The sequence below is a fragment of the Xyrauchen texanus genome, chromosome 19 (assembly GCF_025860055.1).
Source record: "Xyrauchen texanus isolate HMW12.3.18 chromosome 19, RBS_HiC_50CHRs, whole genome shotgun sequence".
In the NCBI taxonomy this organism is placed as follows: domain Eukaryota; kingdom Metazoa; phylum Chordata; class Actinopteri; order Cypriniformes; family Catostomidae; genus Xyrauchen; species Xyrauchen texanus.
Genome location: NC_068294.1, coordinates 24,996,629 through 25,016,984, shown reverse-complemented (window position 1 = coordinate 25,016,984; position 20,356 = coordinate 24,996,629). Strand labels below are relative to the sequence as shown.

Sequence of the window (20,356 nt, the reverse complement as noted above, 5' to 3'; positions counted from 1 at the left end):
TACAATGGCAACAAACTGTGTTTTTGAAACTGTAGATTCGATTATTGTCAGGATATTGTCAGATATAAAATGGCTCACAATATGATAGCCCATAATGGATTGCAGCCTTGGTGGGTATAAACAGCATGACATTACACACCAGTGTGGTCACTTGTTTGATCCAACCATTTACATTTATTGCAAACTGATAGAGGCATATGAATCATTGTGGCTAGCTTGCACAGATTATATGTACAGCCCATTTGGATTGTATTTGCATACTGTGCACACTATTTGTGTGTTGTTCCATTATAATATTTTTATATATATATATATATATATATATATATATATATATATATATATATATATATATATATATATGAAATGCATGTACGTGTTAAATGTTAAATGAGCATCTGTTTTCTGTATTTGTTGGGACATTTGCAATCAGTTCTGACACACTATGGACAGAGGATATACAGTGCTGTTCAAAAGTCTTCATGGAAAATATGATTCAAAAACTCTGGAATTCATTTTATATATATATGGCATCCTCAAATCATGCTGGGATAACATGAATCATCTGTCTTTTCAAAAACTTGTGTGGTCCATGCCTCTTTGAGTGCATGCTGTATTTTAAGCAAAAGGGGGATATACTGTACAAATTACTTAGAAATTCTGAAAATTCAATTGTTGACTCATATTATTATGCTGATAATATAATTGACAATTTAAAATCTGTTATCTATTAAGTTAGAAAAATGCAAAATAGAAGCACTTTCACAAGTGAATATACATAAATGCATTTTTGACAACACAGCACACAGTGTGAGGTACCTTAGTTGAGCTAATACAATCAGAACCTGCACAAGACCAGCAGTCCATGGGGTCATGGGAGCAGAGCAGGAAGTATGACATCATCACTCTGCTGCTTTTCCGCATAAGCGGCAACGGTGACCCTGCTGGTATTACTGCTCTAATAGAACATTAGGAGATGATAAAATTGCAAATGAACAAGCACTGGAATAAATTTGTCATGTTTTTACAGGCCTGGCTTCCTTGTAAATGTGCAGACACCATTGCCTTAACATTCCAGATGTGACCTGGGCCTTATTTCATTTTTTCAGCAGTCTCCTTCCTAATGAATGTATATCATATTACCAGCCACCATAATTTACACACAGGAAAAGATTCAACATCCGAAGCACATTAATGTGGATGCTGGGCTAACGGTGCTTGGCTGTGCTGTTCTGTGGCTATTTGATATTATATATCTTCGAAACACGACGCCTAGGGTTATTTGGTGGCACACTCATTCACATTTGTGTGCGCTTTTGTATGTATTACTATGAATGCCATCAGCTTTCACACTGAGGAAAACAAAGCTGAAAAACACCTGTCTTACCTAAAGGGATGCTCAGATTGGGTTGAAAAAGGAATTGAGTCTTCATAGCTCATTGCTCTCCTGGTTTAAGCTATACTGAATTCATTACGAATTTAACAAGTCTGATTCCTCTAAATTATTCTGGTTCCTTAAAAATTACATTAATAATTCTTGAGAAGAAAAAAAAAATGCACTAAGAAATGCAATACAGCATTAACTACCCTCAAAAGTTTTTTTTTTTGTTTTTTTGTTTTTTTATGAGATCATTTCAAATTTGATCAGAGCAGATATTAAAAACAAATCTGAAATAAATTAAATGCAGTTCTTGCAAAAGTTGTTTACACCGTTTTTTTTTTTTTTTTTTAATGTGGCACAATGATAGCATAAATGCAATCCAATAATTGGTCTCAACTACATATAAAAGTAATTTAAACAACAAAAATAAAATTGGTAGTATATTCAATTGTATTCATTTATTTTTATTTTTTTTTATTATTATATTATTTTTTTGTAAAGTATCTTTTTTACATTTACAATGAAACTCATGCAGTCTCATTTGTTTGTTTGTTAAACGGTTCTGAATAAGAACTGGTTTTCGGTTCCCAACCCTAGAAGGAAGATGGGGGAGGACAGAGTATGGGTTATGATGTCTCTGACTGATAGACAGCTATACAGACATGCAGATCCCGGATCAAGTTTCTTTCCTGTTTACCGCTCCTGGCTCCCTGCTCAGCCCTTACTGGAAGCCATACAACTCGCCCAGGAAATGGGCTCTGCTTCCAGACACAGGGCCACCACACACGGCCCTTACTAATAGCATTTATTTGTTTATCTGGACAAACTTTTGTCCCCTTCCTTATTGGATTTTCCCTCTCAACAGATCTATCCCCCTCCCCCCACACCCCCCCAGTATTGTAATGACAGCAGATCAATACGTAGGAATGGTAACTTGCAACAATGGAGAAAGAGCGAGTGAGAACGAGAGAGAGAGAGAGAGACAGAAACAGAAAAGTGAAAGAGTATAAGGTGCACAAGGAGCTATACTGGATAAATGACACAGTGCCAGTACAGCAGGGGACCCAGTAATGGACTAATGCTTCCCATCCCTTATGTTCTTCCTTCATCCAAGGGAGCACCACCACTGAGAGAGGGTAAAGGAGAAGAGAGCCTGCAGTAGTCACACATCCATACTAAAGCACCACTTTAGGCCTCCCCAGGCTCCTGCGCTTCTCTCAATCACCCGGCCCGAGTCCAGGCGAACAGAGACGGGCGCCTCCCCCACAAAGCACCCCTAACGAGGGGTTAACGCAGTGCCAGAGCTCCCATTATTGAGTGAATTTAGCACCTTGGACAGTGCACTAAAAATCTTTATTGCTTTGCTGACCCCCTCGTCATGTACGTGTCTGTGTGTTGCATCTGGGGCCGCCGAGGGGAGGTGTAGAGGGCTGATTGAAAGGCAATATGTCGACTGGTAGGCAGGCACACATGCTCAGGGGCTTGTTCACAGCAAGGGTTACACACAGAGGGTGAGAACAATTTTCTGGTTGTCGCACTGCGAGCTTATTTCCTCAGCACCACCACATTAACTTTTAAAAAGGGTTCCGCTGGAGCTTCAGGGTTTAAAAAAAAGGAAAAAAGAGGAGAAGAGGGGTTAGAAGAAAGAAAATGAATACACAGAGTAAAGAACAGTGCTAAATGTTTAATGTGTGAAAGGGATCGTAATAAATAGGTTTTCTGTTATGGAAGTGAAAGTCGATTACCTGGAAGGAAAATAGTGTTATTGCTTTCCACATCTCCTACAGAACAGTCGTTTGCATGTACAAACATGTGTGTATTTATTTTAAATGTGTTTGTATTCATGCATTATACATGGAAGAGGTGGTAGAACTATTCATAGCAAGAACTAGAAGAATTACAGGGGCTCTTGTGTGGCTGTAAAGGTGTTGTGTAAGATATCTACAAATGCTAGTGTAAGGGAGTTGTGGTTAAGGCTCTTGGCTAGCAACCCAAAGGTCACATGTTGAGACCCTGACAGGCGATCTATGAACTGCAATAGTTGCTGCGGTCCGCTATTGTGTCCTTTGGCAAGGCACTTAACTGGAGATTATTCCAAGGGGAATGTCCCTGTAGTAAATATACTGTACTATAAGTCCCTTTGCGACTGCCAAGTAACTAAATAGACTAAAAAAAATAAAAAATTATGCATGATTAGTTAATTTAATTAAAGGTGTTCACTAAAGTGGAGTTTGTTAACATTTGCGATATTGACATACTGTAAAAGATGGAAAGCTAAAGTGCTACCTATTTTCTCTTATAGGAGGTGATTTTGAAGAGGGCAGCAGACCTGGTGGAAGCTCTATATGGGATGCCACACAATAATCAGGTGAGATTTAGATAAAAAACTGGACTTCAAACCATAAAAAATGACACTTGGTGCACACTGAATTGATAAAAGAAAACTTTGATGTAGGATCAGTGTAAATAAATAATGAAAATACTAATCAAGTGTTTTCTTTAGAGAAATCAGAGCAGATCATAGTTTAGCACAATCAGTTGAGGGGACAAACTTAATTTCAGAGCGTTTTAATTTATTTACTTAATATTTGTAAGTATTTTTTTTAAGTATTAACCTTCAATTGTTACCTCAAGTATTTATTACAACTTGATTCACCCCATAAAAATGGCTTATGTTGTTATAACCAGTAACATATTACAATAAGGTTCCATTTGTTAACATTAGTTCAAAGCATTAGTTACAATGAACAATACTTTTACAGCATTTATTAATCTTAGTTGATGTTAATTTCAACCTATACTAATAATTTTTTTTAAATCAAATGCTGTGTTTGTTAACATTAGTTAATGCACTATGAACTAACAATTACATTTTTTGTATTGTTAATTGTTTGTTCATGATACCTAAAGTATTAGCTAATGTTAATGAATGGAACCTTATTTATAATTTGTCGAGTTGATTTAGTCAAATCATATGACATTTCAATCAGGTAAATTAGATGTTATCATTAGATGTTTAGGTTAACTTGCAAAACATTTTACCGTGCATTTGAATGCAAACAATATTTAGTGCAATACAAATAACTAATGTATTTTTTTAAGGCAGTCGGTTTACATGCTTTAAGTAAATGTACTTATTTGGCTCAAGTAAACTGAACTTATTTTTTTATTAAAATAAACTTAAGTAATCTTTGATTATATTTAATTAGTTAAATTGAATAATAGCACGTCTTATACAGTATAAGAGAAATTATGACTGGATTCTCGCTAGTAATTCTTAGTGCACATAAATCTGCATTTTGTAAAGTGCAATTGAGTAAAGAAGAATGGCTTGAATTTACCAGGCTCCAAGTTAACCAGAGGTAACACTAACCACCCTCATAGTCACAAATCACAACTATCAACCAGCTACAACAAAACAACATCAACAGTCATAAGAATTAAAACTATATACATTTTAAATAAAAATTATTATTTTCTACAAACTTCCCCTTTTTGACCAAACATACATTATTTATTCAAGCACAAGGGCTTTATGGGTATTCCACGCAGCTGCAATTTTGTACTTGATAATTTTGAGTTAGTCAAAGCCAAAGTTTAAAGAATGTGTATACAGTATTTGAGTTATGATTACAAAATGTGACATTTCAAGTACTGTTTAATCAGGACCACTTAAATGTTTGTATTAATGACAACTTTAGGGTTTAGAGAGTAACTGTAACTTAATTTAAACTAGTAAGAATAGTAAAAAATGTACCTCATATTTTGTAAACTCCTTTTTTTTTTCTTACAATTTGAGATAACTTAGTATTTACTGTAATTCTGAAAATGTTGCTGTCCAAACACAGTACAAATTTACAAAATGACAAAACAAAGCATGACATTGGACAATAGTAACGGGCAACATACTAATGAGTTAATGTGACATTGTAGATATGGAGTTTGTAGTGTTTGGAGAAATTGATTGGGATTGTCAGAACTTGTCTGTGAGAATGTATCAATAATATGTACAAATTATACAGACAGAAGAAGATTTCAGAGCTTTAAGGGGATTTTGTCATTCTCTAATATCCTGTAACATATTTCCTCAACATAAATCCCCCAACATAATTCCTCAAGAGCTCTCTGTCTCATTGGTTAGAAGAACCACAAGGGCATCTTCAATGTGAGATCAGTTATGAACTGCGAGTGAGGGCATATGCTCATCGATTGCAGAGCTGAGCAGGAGTGCAGTGGTGCTGAATTATTTAGGCTGGGCAGTGGATGGAGCATGACTCCAGTCATCAACCCTCTAAAAGAGCTCCCTCTCAGGAGCCCCCTATCCCCCACCCCCACCACCCCTACCTCCACACGGTCCTGTCATCTTTATGAGGGTGAATTATTATCAGATTCAAGTTCCACCAAAATGGGCAGTACACCCAACTGGTTTTGTGCTCTTATTGGAGTGACTAAACACTATCTAATCCTCATGGGTTTTATTTTCTTAGTGTAAACAGAACATTGTTGCACTTGCTTACTGATTATAAGATTTATATAATCATATTTTAATAGGTTGTGCTTATTTGGCAACTCACACTCTACATAAAACCCTCTGATAGACGATATATGTTGCCAGTCTGTAGGTATAACTCTTTTGTTTTGTTTTTTACCTTCAATTAAAATACTAAATAATATGGTGCAGAGGTAATATGAATATATTTTCTGAGATTTATCGATTTGTTGTGGGGCTTTATTTTAGGTATTTAATGTTGGATAACATTTTATAATATGTTAGTTATACTGTTATTTATTATTAGTGTACTAGAATATGTTTTACCATGTATTTTATTGGGGTAAATAATAAAACCATGAATCATCATGTAATAATAATACCAAAATATCATCATTAATTTTTATTGTGATAGATGTTTTACATTGTGTTATTATTTACAACTCTTATTTATGTAACAATTTGAAGAACAATGATGCAGACAGCACCATAAAGTTCAAGTGGGACAATAAAGTATATATATATATCATTATCATCCAAAAGGAACACACAAACTCATATCTCGGTTCATATACATCTATGTACCATTAAATAATGCTCATTTTTCATTTCCCATGTTATCTTCATGATATTTCTTCATTTCATGCCTTGCATGATTTGGACACTAAATTCCTAACTAATTTCCTTCTTATCATGCATTGGCTCTATTTAACCTGTTTTGTGTTGATCTTTATAGGAGATAATTCTGAAAAGAGCAGCAGATATCGCAGAGGCGCTCTACAATGTCCCAAGGAATCACAACCAGTTACCAGGTCTGACCAACAACTCTGTCCACGCTGGCATGATGGGAGTCAACTCATTCCATAGCCAGCTCGCAGTCAATGTGTCAGAGTCCACACAAGCAGCCAATCAGGGTGAGTAGAGATGACATCAGTCTAAAAGCTCCCATGAAATGGATTGATTTTCTATGTTGACATTTTTTCTGTAAAAACAGGAAGTTTGAAGGGGTAGTCCCTAAAAAAAAAAAAGGCCATTAGCCTTAGTTTTACATCTCTAACCCTAACAGCCATGAACCATGATTTGCAACTTGCTCTAACTAGTCAGAGGTAGGTGGTTTTATGAGAGACATATTTGGAAAATTATTCTGAAAATAATTTTTTGAGTGCATGATGCATCCTCGATATTTTTGGTCCATTTCCCAGAAGAAAAAAGCTACATTTTAAATGTGTATACCTGCAGAAAGATAACTTTTAGGAGTAGGCTACACTAGCATATGGTGACACCAAAACTAACAGACACAATTTTGATTTTTATGGGGTCTTTAAACCACAAGATATTTTGGGAATTACAGAATTACTGAGATGAATTTTAGGCTGTTATGATTGACTCTGAGATGAGAAGTGTGTGTGTGTGTGTGTGTGTGTGTGTGTGTGTGTGTGTGTGTGTGTGTGTGTGTGTGTGTGTGTGTGTGTGTGCGTGTATTTATCACTTTGTGGGGAACAAATGTCCCCATAAGGATAGTAAAACCCGAAATTTTTGACCTTGTGGGGACATTTTGTCGGTCCCCATGAGGAAAACAGCTTATAAATCATACTAATTTATGTTTTTTGAAAATGTAAAAATGCAGAAAGTTTTCTGTGAGGTTAGGTTTAGGGGTAGGGTTAGGTTTAGGGGATAGAATGTAAAGTTTGTTCAGTATAAAAACCATTATGTCTATGGAAAGTCCCCATAAAACATGGAAACACAACAAGTGTGTGTGTGTGTGTGAGAGAGAGAGACAGAGAGAGAGAGAGAGAGAGAGAGAGAGAGAGAGAGAGAGCAAGAGAGAAATGGAGTGCAAAAGAGAGAGAGATGCAAATAAAGATGGAAGTTGGTGAAAATGACAGCATACAGATAGATACAAGTTTTCAGCAATGCTCCCTGAACCGCCAGGCTCCTTTACCTCAGCATTCCTTGGCCTCTGTGACAGTGAATGATTTGTGTTAAGTCAGCAGTAATCTATCAGTGGTCTGATGAAAGGGAGAATGAATAGTAAGCAGAGCAGAGATGAGAGCTGCCTTTGTAACAGACAGCTGGGACTCCTGGAGTGAGAACTTCCTGCTGCTTTTACCCATGTCAGCTTTTAATGTCCTGATGTACATTTATAGTTTATATCCTCCTCCTGTCTTTTCTGCCTCTTCTTTACCTCCGTATGCAACTGACACACAAATTTTCTTACATTTCCAGAAATAGTGTATTGGGAAGATAATCACATTCTAATTGATTAAAGGAGCAATATGTAATATATTTACTGTACTAAAGCATACAATTATCATAATATGTTTTCAGAGATTTTGGAAACATGCTAAGTTGAAATACTGGCTTCTCCAAAAACAATGCTACAGTCAGTATATTCTACTTTGAAACATCCATTCGGGGCAGGAATTTCTGTTTGTATTTTGGCCTGTGTGATCCCGGCCACTGCCCATTTCCCAATAGTATTTCGGGAAATAAGTTACCGGGAAAATACAGCTGTAGCCATGGAAGCCAGTAATACATCTAGCTAACAAAAAATTCACATGAGCTGGTTTGAAACATTGTAAATGTATAGATTAGCTGATCAACTTACCGTGTAAGGCTCGTCGCTTGCCATTTTCAGTTTGCTTGTTCCTGTTGCGTGTCTTCAACCTGGCAACCCATGTGAGCTTCGAGTCTGGGAAGTAGGGGGCGGGGGAGACAACTTTCTCCAATATTTTGAATTTGGACTACAGTGACCATTTTAAACACTTGATGTCAATGTTACATGTTGCTACTTTAACTAAGATGCAATTCAGATCCTAGTTATGTTTTCTTATCACTTTTCATTCACTTTCATTAAATGTACAAGAATGGCCTTCAACTTTTGTGTTCAACAGAAGAAAGAAAGTCATATGGGTTCGGAACAATATGAGAGTTTGTAAATTATAACAGCATTTTTAATATTTGGGTGAACTATTTCTTTAATTTATTTTCACATATTTCTTATTATATATTTCATGTTTCACTCCTCTCATGCCAATATGCGGATGTCTTTCAGGTTTCAGTCGGAACACGAGCAGCGTATCCCCTCACGGTTACGTACCCAGCTCAACACCCCAGCAAAGTAGCTACAGTACCGTCTCTACCAGTATGAATGGATACGGCAACACAGGCATGACCACACTGGGAGGATCACCCAACTTCCTCAATGGTTCAGCTGCCAACTCTCCTTATGCCAGTGAGTACTAACCATCTCTTTGTCTTTCTCTATCTCTTTTTCACTTTGTTTTACAAGTCTGGATAACATTATAGCTGTCTGAATCATTAATACACGGCAAAAAGATTTCATACAGCATTTATCAGTGAATTACTATCATTGCAATGAATCTGACTAGATCTAGGAAATGAGGAATCATGCATGGATCATGAGAGGGTTTGTAGTTCATCATACTATCCAACACTATATTGCATTGTATATTTCATTACCGCTTGATTAGAGTGAAATACTTAGGTTGACTATAAACAGAATTGTCTGTTTCTTTAAGAGCAGAAATAAAATCCCACCTTTCCTTTTTTTCAGTCATGATCAGACCCTGTCCATAATGCTTAGCCATTCATGTAACACCAATCTTCTCGCGCTGCTTCTAAATTAAAGCGTCTTAATTAAATCAATAAACTAATTGCAGGAGAAGCAATTCAACTTCGGTACTTTGATTCCGAGATGTTAACAAGTATTTTAACAGGCTCACTGACTACACACTGACACTTTCAATCAATGCAAGAGAGCAGCCTTTGTGGGCTCCAATTTTCATTAATTGATTCGTTAGGCCTTCATAAATGGATTATGACACCATCAGGAGAATTTACTTGGGAAAGTGCCATAAAATTTAAGCGCAGAATAATAACAACAGTAAAGGGAGAGCACGATATAAGAGAGTGGCTGAAATACGACAGTAGTAATTGTAAAATCGTTGAAGGGGAAAATGCTCTTAGTGTATTAATAGACAAAAGGAGAGCTGGTGGGGATGGGGCAGGGGAGGGACCAGCATTTATGTTGTTCAGCGAGGATCTCTGAATCTCATTCCTTATGAACCTCTTGTCAAAGAAGAATATAAAATAGGTGCCAATTGTTAAAAATATTATCTTTCAATCTGTGTTGAGTTGTTAGTGTTTGTATTCATTTACTTTAAATAAAATAATAAAAAAATGATATTTATTATAATTTTTTGGTGATTGTTGTTATAATTTTAATACACTTGGGTTATGAGTTACTTTTCCTGAATGATATATGATATCATACATAATAAAAATCAAAACCTGACAATTCATTTACATTAGGTAATTGCACTTTTTTTTTTCGTCACCTAATTTATAATGCATTTAATTGTTTTTAAATCACATGCTGGACCAATTACGTTATAATATGTTACATTCCTCTTTAAAAAAAAACTGACAACTTAGATTTACAGTCCATTATTATGTAAGTGTCATAGTTTTAATTCACTAGCATTGCCATCAACAGTTTCCTGAGATAATAATCCAAGGGTGTGCCTCAAGTATCTGTGTTCGGTCCTTTTTTATTGCTTGTTTGCTGTAGGAGTATGAGGTATATTCACGCCTATCAGCTCTCCTCACCCATCCTCATTTCCTTCCTTCAGTTGTTCCTTCAAGTCCCACCATGGCCTCCTCCACCAGTCTTCCCTCCAACTGCAGCAGCTCCTCAGGCATCTTCTCTTTTTCTCCAGCCAACATGGTGTCTGCAGTTAAACAGAAGAGCGCCTTTGCTCCTGTTGTGAGGCCCCAGACATCGCCGCCACCAACCTGCACCAGTGCCAATGGCAACGGCCTCCAAGGTGAGTGATGCAGCGTAATATTAAGCACGATACATCCAGGTAAATAACTAGAGGGTGCTGTAATGTTTTGTTTTGTGTATTCTTTGTATAATTGCTCTTATAAACCGGCTAGTTCTGAATCTAAATTCTGATTGGTGGATCCACATTTTAAGCTTTTGTGAAATGATGATAAAACACATTTTACATTCAAATTGCCAATTTGCAACGATACTTGTCAATCACAAACAGCCTGCAGTTAGTATAATAAACTGTACTGTATTACTCGAGGGAAGCATGTTTATTCTGCTTATTGTTAATAATAAATTATATAGTTTACTTAACATTAATGTCTTTTATCATCTTGCTGCTTCTGCCTTTGCATAAAAGCAATAGTCATAAGAATTAATGCGTTAGTAATTTGATCATGGTAAGGAGACCATGTAAGCACCCCTTACTAATAGTATTGGGTGTAATCTAATTACTATTTAGTCTAAAATAGTGTAATGCATTACTTTTTAAATTCTTGTTCAATTAAGTTAATACATTTTAAGTACATTACACATTTCTAAAACAATATAATTTATGAAAAATATTTTTTTACTTTAATTATGTTCAGAAGTTCACCTGTTTGCGTTTCAGTGACAGCTGAATTGTAAGAGAGAAGCATGTGGTTCTATGTGTATGACCATAAACAAGGATGAAATATAGACATTATTTTGAATTCGTTGAGCAAAAACAAAAATACTTATTGTAAAAAGTGTTTTAGAAAGTCACATAAAAGTAAAGTTATTAATAAAGTGATTACATTTTTAATGAAGTAATTAGTAAAATAATCTTAATTTGTAGTGGATTACTTTTGAGTAACTTTTCAGACATTGCTCATGGTAAAATCACTGGATAACACCATGGATGACACTCCATAAAGTGTCTGATGTACAACTTTCTAACACTTAGACAGCTGTCATAATTGTCCTAACTTGTGGTAATCTATTTTTATGTTTGCTGCTGTGACCCAATTCCTCTTTCTGCTTAAAAAATAACTCTCTCTCTCTCTCTGTTTCCGTCATCTTCCTTCCCCTTCTCCCTGCTTACTCACTCTGCTTCCAGTAGATCAATCTTTTGTGGACTCTAGCAAGTACTCCACCACCAGCTCCCTGCAGGGACTGGCCTTCTCCTGAAGTATGTTACACCTGTCTCACAGTCTTTCTTCATCATCCACTCTTTCTATCCATTAACCCATCCATCAGCATGGCTGTCAGGATGTCCTCTCCCTTCATCCTCCCTTGTTCTCCTCACTTCTTCTTGGTCACTGGAGGCCTGCAGTGTGTAACGAAGAGCATGCCATATGTGTTTCATTTCCTGCCTGACTTCCTGTTTCCTGTGTCAGCTCTTCTCCGGGTTTGGTTGTGGCTGTGGAGTGCATTGTACACAGACTTTTGTCAGTTAACTAGCCATAAGTCAGTTAAGATCCACTAATAGAAACATCTAAAAACAAAACACAACTGCACAACTTGTCTTACATCTATAAAAACATACAGTGAGGTTCAAAAGTTCACGTTCATATGGAAAATATAGAATTATGACGTAGAATGTATACAAAATATTTAAGATGCTGCACTATTTTAGGCCACTAATTTAATAAGCAAATGTAGCATTTATCATACTATTGTCCTTTTAGAAAGCTCAGATTTTCTTGCTTCCGTTGATGAAAACAAAATGGTCCTTTTGAAACATTCTCAAAAACAAAGCTGGTAAAACATGAATCATCATGTTGCACAAACCTATCGAGTCCATTCCAGCTCAGGGCATGCTGTTATCAAAGCAAAGGAGGGACATACTGTACCAAACACAATGAAATTCTGAGATTTATGTGTATTTTTGTATTTTACTTTTCAATTAAATTGTTATGCTGATAAAACAGTTTCTAACTGAACAAAAAACTCAAAATAGAAGAAGAATTTCCCAAGTGGGTGTAATCTGCTTGCAAAGTAATTAGTTACAGTTGTCTGCTTACTTTTTTAGTAAAAAAAGTATTGTAAGGCATTACATTTTACTTTTTAAAATCAGATTACAGTTACTGACAGTTAGGTACTTACTTTTAAATACATTAGGGTTATACATATTTCTAATATAATATTATTTATGCAGAATAAATATAAAAACATGAATTATGATCATATGTATGTCTGTTAGAGTGTGCACCTCCTAACAAGTCATTGTGAACGATAAATTTGTGGTGCTGAGTGTATGTCTTGAGTGCAATAACAAGGAGGAAATATAGACATTATTTCAGTTAATTTAAAAAAATTATCTGATTACAATTTTAGACTAGTAATTTGTAGTGGATTACTTTTTTAGTAATTTACCTCAAAATGAACCTCCCCAGAGATAAAACAATTACTCTCTACATAGCATTTGGCCCCTTGGTGTTAATATTTAATATCTAGACATCACATTGTGACAATCCATCCGATATAAAAGTAATTGAATTTTTGAGGCAGACATTTCTTATCTGCGATTGTGGAGTGCTTCCTCTCCGTGTGTTGAGATGCACTCAGCACTCTGACCCGATAACCTATTGCCGGTCACCACTAATTTTTTTTCCATTCCAAATGAGCCAGAGACACTCAGGAAATAACCCAGGAATTAGAGATGAGGAACCAGAGAGAGGAAATCAATAGAAAGCCAATATGTAACATGAAAAATCTGGTGTGGTGATGTGGCTGCTGAAGGTGGGGAAGGATGGAAAGATAGAGACAGATGTTCATGGGAGTTCCTTTCTCTTGGCCAATAATGACTATAACTGATAGCAATGCTGCACTGAACATACTAATGGTTTAATGTCAGAGGAACAATTGTATCTAATTCTATCAATTATTTATCTATGCTAAAGCTATTTTTGTATTATATTAGTTTTGCTGTTTGTTTGCAATGTGTCTTGTAGAAATTACATCTGTATGAATTTGTGGGGCAGTCCCCATAGGCACATGAAGTAAACACTTCTTGAAAATGTACACAAAACCCTAAACTATACACAAACACACACACATATATATATTTATATATACAGTTGAAGTCATAAGTTTACATACACTTAGGTTGAAGTCATTAAAACTCATTTTTTAACCACTCCACAGATTTTATATTAGCAAACTATAGTTTTGGCATGTCATTTAGGACATCTACTTAGTGCATGACAAAAAAGTAATTTTTACAACAATTGTTTACAGACAGATTGTTTCACTTTTAATTGACTAAATCACAATTCCATTGGATCAGAAGTTTACATACACTAAGTTAACTGTGCCTTTAAGCAGCTTGGAAAATTCCAGAAAATTATATCAAGCCTTTAAACAGTTACCCAATTAGCTTCTTATAGGAGGTGTACTGAATTGGAGGTGTACCTGTGGATGTATTTTAAGGCCTACCTTCAAACTCAGTGCCTCTTTGCTACACATCATAGGAAAAGCTAAAGAAATCAGCCAAGACCACAGAAAACAAAATGGGACACAAGTCTGGTTCATCCTTGGGAGCAATTCTCAATGCTTGAAGGTACAATATTCATCTGTACAAACAATAGTACGTAACTATAAACACTATGGGACCATGCAGCCATCAAACTGCTCAGGAAGGAGATGTATTCTGTCTCATAGAGAACATAATTTGGTGTGAAAAGTGCAAATAAATCCCAGAACAACAGCAAAGGACCTTGTGAAGATGATGGAGGAAACAGGTAGACAAGTATCTATATCCACAGTAAAATTAGTCCTATATCGACATAACCTGAAAGGCTGCTCAGCAAGGAAGAAGTCACTGCCCCAAAACTGCCATAAAAAAGTCAAGCTACAGTTTGCAAGTGCATATGGGGACAAAGATCTTACTTTTTGGATAAATGTCCTCTGGTCTGATGAAACAAAAATGTTACTGTTTGGCCATAATGACCATCGTTATGTTTGGAGGAAAAAGGGTGAGGTTTGCAAGCCGAAAAACACCATCCCAACCATGAAGCATGGTGGGCCCATGTTGTGGTGGTGCTTTGCTGCAGGAGGGACTGGTGCACATTATAAAATAGATGGCATCATGAGGAAGGAAAATTATTCCAATTATTCCCCCAAAGTTGTGGCAAAATAGCTTAAGAACAAAGTCAAGGTATTGGAGTGGCCATCAAAAAGCCCTGACCTCAATCCGAGAGAAAATTTGCGGGCAGAACTGAAAAAGCCTGTGCGAGCAAGGAGGCTTACAAACTTCACTCAGGTACACCAGTTCTGTCTGGAGGAATGGGCCAAAATTCCAGCAACTTATTGTGAGAAGCTTGTGGAAGGCTACCCAAAATGCTTGACCCATGTTAAACAATTTAAAGGCAATGCTACCAAATACTAACAATGTGTATGTAAACTTCTGACCCACAGGGAATTTGATGAAAGAAATAAAAGCTGAAATAAATAATTCTCTCTACTATTATTCTGACATTTCACATTCTTTTTTTTATCCCCCTTTTTCTCCCAATTTGGAATGCCCAATTCTCACTACTTAGTTCGTCCTCATGGTGGTGCGGTTACTCCCCTCAATCTGGGTGGCAGAGGACAAGTCTCAGTTTGAGAGCGAGAACCCGTAATCACCACCACGAGGAGGTTACCCCCTGTGACTCTACCCTCCCTAGCATCCGAGCCAATTTGTTTGCTTAGGAGACCTGGCTGGAGTCACTCAGCATGCCCTGGATTCGAACTCACGACTCCAGGGGTGGTAGTCAGCATCACAATTATATTTTTGACCGGTACCAATCAAAACTTTTGAAACTCTTGACTGAAATATTTCTCACAATCTTAAAAATCTTTTGATCTGAAGGCGTATGCTTAAATGTTTGAAATTAGTTTTGTGGGAAAAAAATATAATTGTGCCACCATATTAATTTATTTAATTATAAAACTAAACTTTAAAAAAAAAAAAGATTTTGAAGTGCTCAACACAGATGGCTATGATCCTTCAATACTGTTTAAAAAGCATCTCAGGGTGATACCTCAAGAAGTTGGTTGAGTAAATGTCAAGAGTACATGTCTGAAAATTCTAGGCAAAGGGTGACTACTTTGAAGATGCCAAAATATAACACGGTTTTATTTATTTTGGATTTTGTTTTGTCACAACATAATTCCCAAAGCTCCATTTATGTTATTCCATAGTTTTGACTGGTAATATATATATATATATATATATATATATATATATATATATATATATATATATATATATATATATATATATATACATATATACAGTAAATATAAAAACAACAAAGCTATGGAGTGCAGTATACAAGTAGTTTTTGTCAGTTAACTAACCATAAGTCAGTTAACACGTACACAAATATAAAAATCTAGACTGTCTGGGCATATATCACCCCAAAATCTACATTTTAAAAATTACATTTTGTATAAGGAAAATGTAGTGTATTTGAGGACTATTGTGATTTTCTGCTTTGTAATATCTAAATTTGTTCAATTAAAAAATATTATTCAATATGACTGAATCAAATTAATTTAAGTGGGTTACACCAAGGAAATTATATTCAAAGGGTCAGATCAGGTTCAAAATACCTCCTTAAAGGGATAGTTCACCCAAAAATGAAAATTTTTCTCATCATTCACGCACCATCATGCCATCCCAGATATATATTTCAGCTCTGTTAGTCTATACAATGCAAGTGAATGGTAACCAGAAATGTTAAGCTCCTAAAATCACAAAGGATGCATAAGAGTAATCCATACGATTCCAGTGGTTAAATCTATATCTGCAGAAATGATATGATAGCTGTGGGTGATAAACAGATCAATATTTATTATTATTTTTATTATCAATCTCTACTTTCACTTTCACATTCTTTCACATCTTGAAAGTGGAGATTAAGAGTAAAAAATGACTAAAATATTGATCTGTTTCTCACCCACACCTATCATATCACTTCTGAAGATATACATTTAACCATGTTTGGACTAATTTTATGTATCCTTTATGTGATTTTTGGAGCATCAAAGTTCTGGCCACCATTCACTTGCATTGTATGGACCAACAGAGCTGATACATTCTTCTAAAATCTTTGTTTGTGTTTTGCAGAAGACAGTTAGTCATACACATTTGGGATGGCTTTAGGGTGAGTAAACAATGAGAGAATTTTAATTTTGAGTGAACTATCCCATAGATAACAAGTGCACATATCCACGTATAACAGTGTGCTGAGTTTGTCCTCTTCATTCATACTGTAAATGCACTCACTAACCTAAAGTCCCGTCCTTTGACTGTAAGAATATCCTGGTCATCTCATCTGAACCTATGGAGCTTTGTCCTCATGGGAGAGAGGCATTAGCTAATGTGTTGTAAAGCCGTCCTATAGTGTTATCACTAATTGGATTGATGAATTGTTCATATAATGGCTCCCTGATGGGAAGACTGATATACAGCCTGTAAAGCAAGTCACTATTTATCCTGACAATGACTCCAATTAAACACGGAGGACCTGCAACCTCTGTGGATCATTCAGAATAAAGATGATCCTCACCCACTCACAGGGAATAGTACATCCTTCTGATTAATGTACAACTCCACTGTGATCGAAAGCACTGAGAATTATGGCTGAACAGGATTAGGGTCCCCTTAACATTCGTCTGCACACATTTAGTGTTTCTCGGTCCCTCCTTCTACACTTGATTGAAGCCATATTTCTCCCCTCAGTGATACTCTGTTTATTCTTCTTTTGTTTGGATGTGATCCATGTGCATTGTCTTTTTTATTGTCTTTGTGATATTTTAAATAGCTGCCCCCTTTTTAAATAGCTGCCCCCTTTGTATATGCAATGGTGTTCACTAGTGATAATGTGTTTCATTACAAATTATATGATCTGCATAACAATTTGTGAAAAACAAAAATGTCTTAGTATTTGTTATACCCCTTTTGCTTTGACGACAACATGAATTTAAGCTGGCATGGATTCCACAAGTTTGTGGAAAACCTGATTATCCATGTTATCCAGCATTAATTGAGAACGATGCAGACAGCATCTTCTGATGTTACTGAATGCTTGGCTTTTTTGACCTATTGTCCATATCATACATTTGCTTGTGACCTAAAAATAGTACAGAATCAAAGATACACAGTATCTGTTATTTGATGTAATGGATTTAGTTTTATGTAAACACTTTTATTATTTGTGTTTCTTAGTTTTGTCTAGTGTGGACTTTTGGACTGTAATAAAACTATTGCACAACACTTCAGTAACTTTATAGGAAATGTTATGAATAGAGGAAATGTTTATTTCAGAAGTAGATTGGAAAGTTAACATGAAGTAGTGTTTCAAACACCCTCTTTCTCTCTCTCTCTCTCTCTGTGCCAGTTTGGCTATGGCACACAAAGAGACTCGTATTTGTTCATATTGCTTGAGTAGGATGTGTTCTCCAGATGCTAAAACAACTTTTCATTTGGGATTGCTGCATGACAGACAAAACTAAACATTCTCCATCTCTTTCTCAACTTTTCTCCCTCTCTTCTCTCTGTCTTTTTTCTCATGTCTAGTGATCCCAGGGATGATTGTTCCTCCTATGTAGGGGCTCCCGGGCTGCTGAAGAGGCACATGTTATTTCAGCTCTTGATGGAGAATTTAAGGTCTGAAGAGCTGAAGGCAATTTTGGGTTGAGGAGAAATGAAAACTGAACTTTTAAAACTCAGGCCTTTTGAAAAAGGAATCTCATTTTATGGGAAGAGAGTGTTTGTTTGCTTTTGTTTTTAAGTTAATTTCTGGACTGCTCTACGGAAAGACATTTCCCTATGTTTTTACCTTTGCAAAAGGGATGGATGGATCTCCTATTGATTTTTTTCATGGGCTTTTTTGATTAATTCAGTGATCACATGCCTTTTTTTACAGACTGTATCATACACATAAGACACTTTCAGGAGTGGGTGCACCCGTAATGTTTCTGAGAGCTAGCTGTTGCATAACAGTGACACAGATCTCTCTTAATACTGACCAGTTTTATGGAAACGGATACATTTCAAATTGTACAAAATCCAAGAAACACAAATAAAAAGACTTAGGCCAACCACTTGAACATAGAAAACAAGAGAGGGAATTTTTTTGTCCCAGTAAAAGCCAACAAATATTTTGCCATAATTATTTTTGTTGTTGTCGTTTCTAAATTAAATTGTAGCACCATACTCAGTTCCCTGTCATATTGTTTTTTAAGTGAACATTCAAATTCAAAGCATCTGGGTGCCAGCTGGTTTGGATGTTATGATGTAGGAAAGCTATTTAATAGTTTTAAAAATGCTGTCATGTCATGCTAAATTTTTTCAGTGGGCTGTTCGCTCATGTCCAGATTCTTCCTCAAAGAAAAAAATCCTATTGATAGGCATCCAATTTCCAAAACAAATCAGTATTTATGTTTATTAAAATGTGTGCTGCTAAATAGAGCAAATATATGCAGTAAACTTACAATTGAAGGAAAAAATAAAAATGCACCCTTAGTTGCCATTTAGTTTTCTTTTAAAAACATTTTGAATTGTATGTGTGCTCCAATAATGTGATGAAATCTTTTTTTTTTTTTTTTTTTTTTTTGCTTTGTTTATGAAAAATGAAACTGTGAGATCAATTTATGAAGTGTTTGGTTTGCTGTGTCTGCTAGTGAAGGATATAGGTTAAATGAAGTATAAGAAGAATGCTATTTCAGAGTTGACTGTTAAAACAACCCTTTTCCTTTTGTATGTGTGTTTCTTTGGCTGGTTTTGAGAGACATGACTTGAATTAGCAAAGTATGCCCGTTTAGACCACACTGTATAGAATGCTTTCCAAATGTAAACGAGTCCAACACCCAACATAAAACAGTTTGATTAGTTCCCATTGGTAGTCATCTATTTTTGTACACATGATTTCTGTTGCCAAAGTCTTTGTTTTATTTGTATTTATCTCAAAATGGCTTGAGGCAGCTTATTATAACACTGATGACTGGCTCAATGCATAGGCTACACAAATTCTGACCAACTTCAGCAAACAAAGAGCAACAGTGAGGAAGGATACTGGACAAAAAGAGGGGAATCTCTGTAAAATATCCATATAAATAATATATGTATATCCAGACTTTGTATATTCCTTTTCTCCCCAAAGTTTCTTTGACTGTGTAAGGTTTTTCTGTGTGTGTGTTTGTGTCTTGTCCATCTGTTCACTCTCATCACCCAGCCTTGTCTTGAAATGTAATTTCTCATCATGTTTATTTGCATTTCAGTCCATGTTTTCATCATGTTGCTAAGCTTCCATTTTTTTATTCTGTTCGTAAAAAAAATACATTGTCTAGTTTTGTATAATTTGTAAGTTAAAAAGCAATTGTTTTTCTTTTGGAATTTTTTAATGTATGGCAACAAAGTAGCATCTCACAGTATTTAGTTATGTAGATTTTTTAACACACACACACACAAATATAAATATATATATATATATATATATATATATATATATATATATATATATATATATATATATATATATATATATATATATAAATCTATATCTTTTCTTTGATGCTTACAGAACCTGTTCTATTGTAATAATATGCATGGGCTCTTTTCCGAGAGTGATGGTTTTATTTTGTGTGTCAAAACTAGAAGGGCGTATTTGATGAC

The 20,356-nt window shown here is 35.5% G+C and overlaps 1 protein-coding gene across 3 annotated transcripts in view; it reads left to right on the top strand.

The window, feature by feature from the left end:
• The window catches only part of LOC127659694 (transcription factor COE1-A), a 154,090-nt gene extending 133,961 nt beyond the window's left edge, over window positions 1–20,129 (top strand). Inside the window, exons 12-17 of one of the 3 annotated variants that reach the window (XM_052149630.1) lie at window positions 3,684–3,749; window positions 6,607–6,784; window positions 8,926–9,105; window positions 10,526–10,720; window positions 11,810–11,878; window positions 18,260–20,129. In XM_052149630.1, the coding sequence (XP_052005590.1) occupies window positions 3,684–3,749; window positions 6,607–6,784; window positions 8,926–9,105; window positions 10,526–10,720; window positions 11,810–11,877 (687 nt within the window). In that variant the 3' untranslated portion in view covers window position 11,878; window positions 18,260–20,129. Of the gene's footprint in view, window positions 1–3,683; window positions 3,750–6,606; window positions 6,785–8,925; window positions 9,106–10,525; window positions 10,721–11,806; window positions 11,879–18,259 lie in introns of all 3 variants that reach the window. The other 2 variants (XM_052149628.1, XM_052149631.1) reach the window with 2 other exon arrangements.
• Window positions 20,130–20,356: the final 227 nt, after the last annotated feature.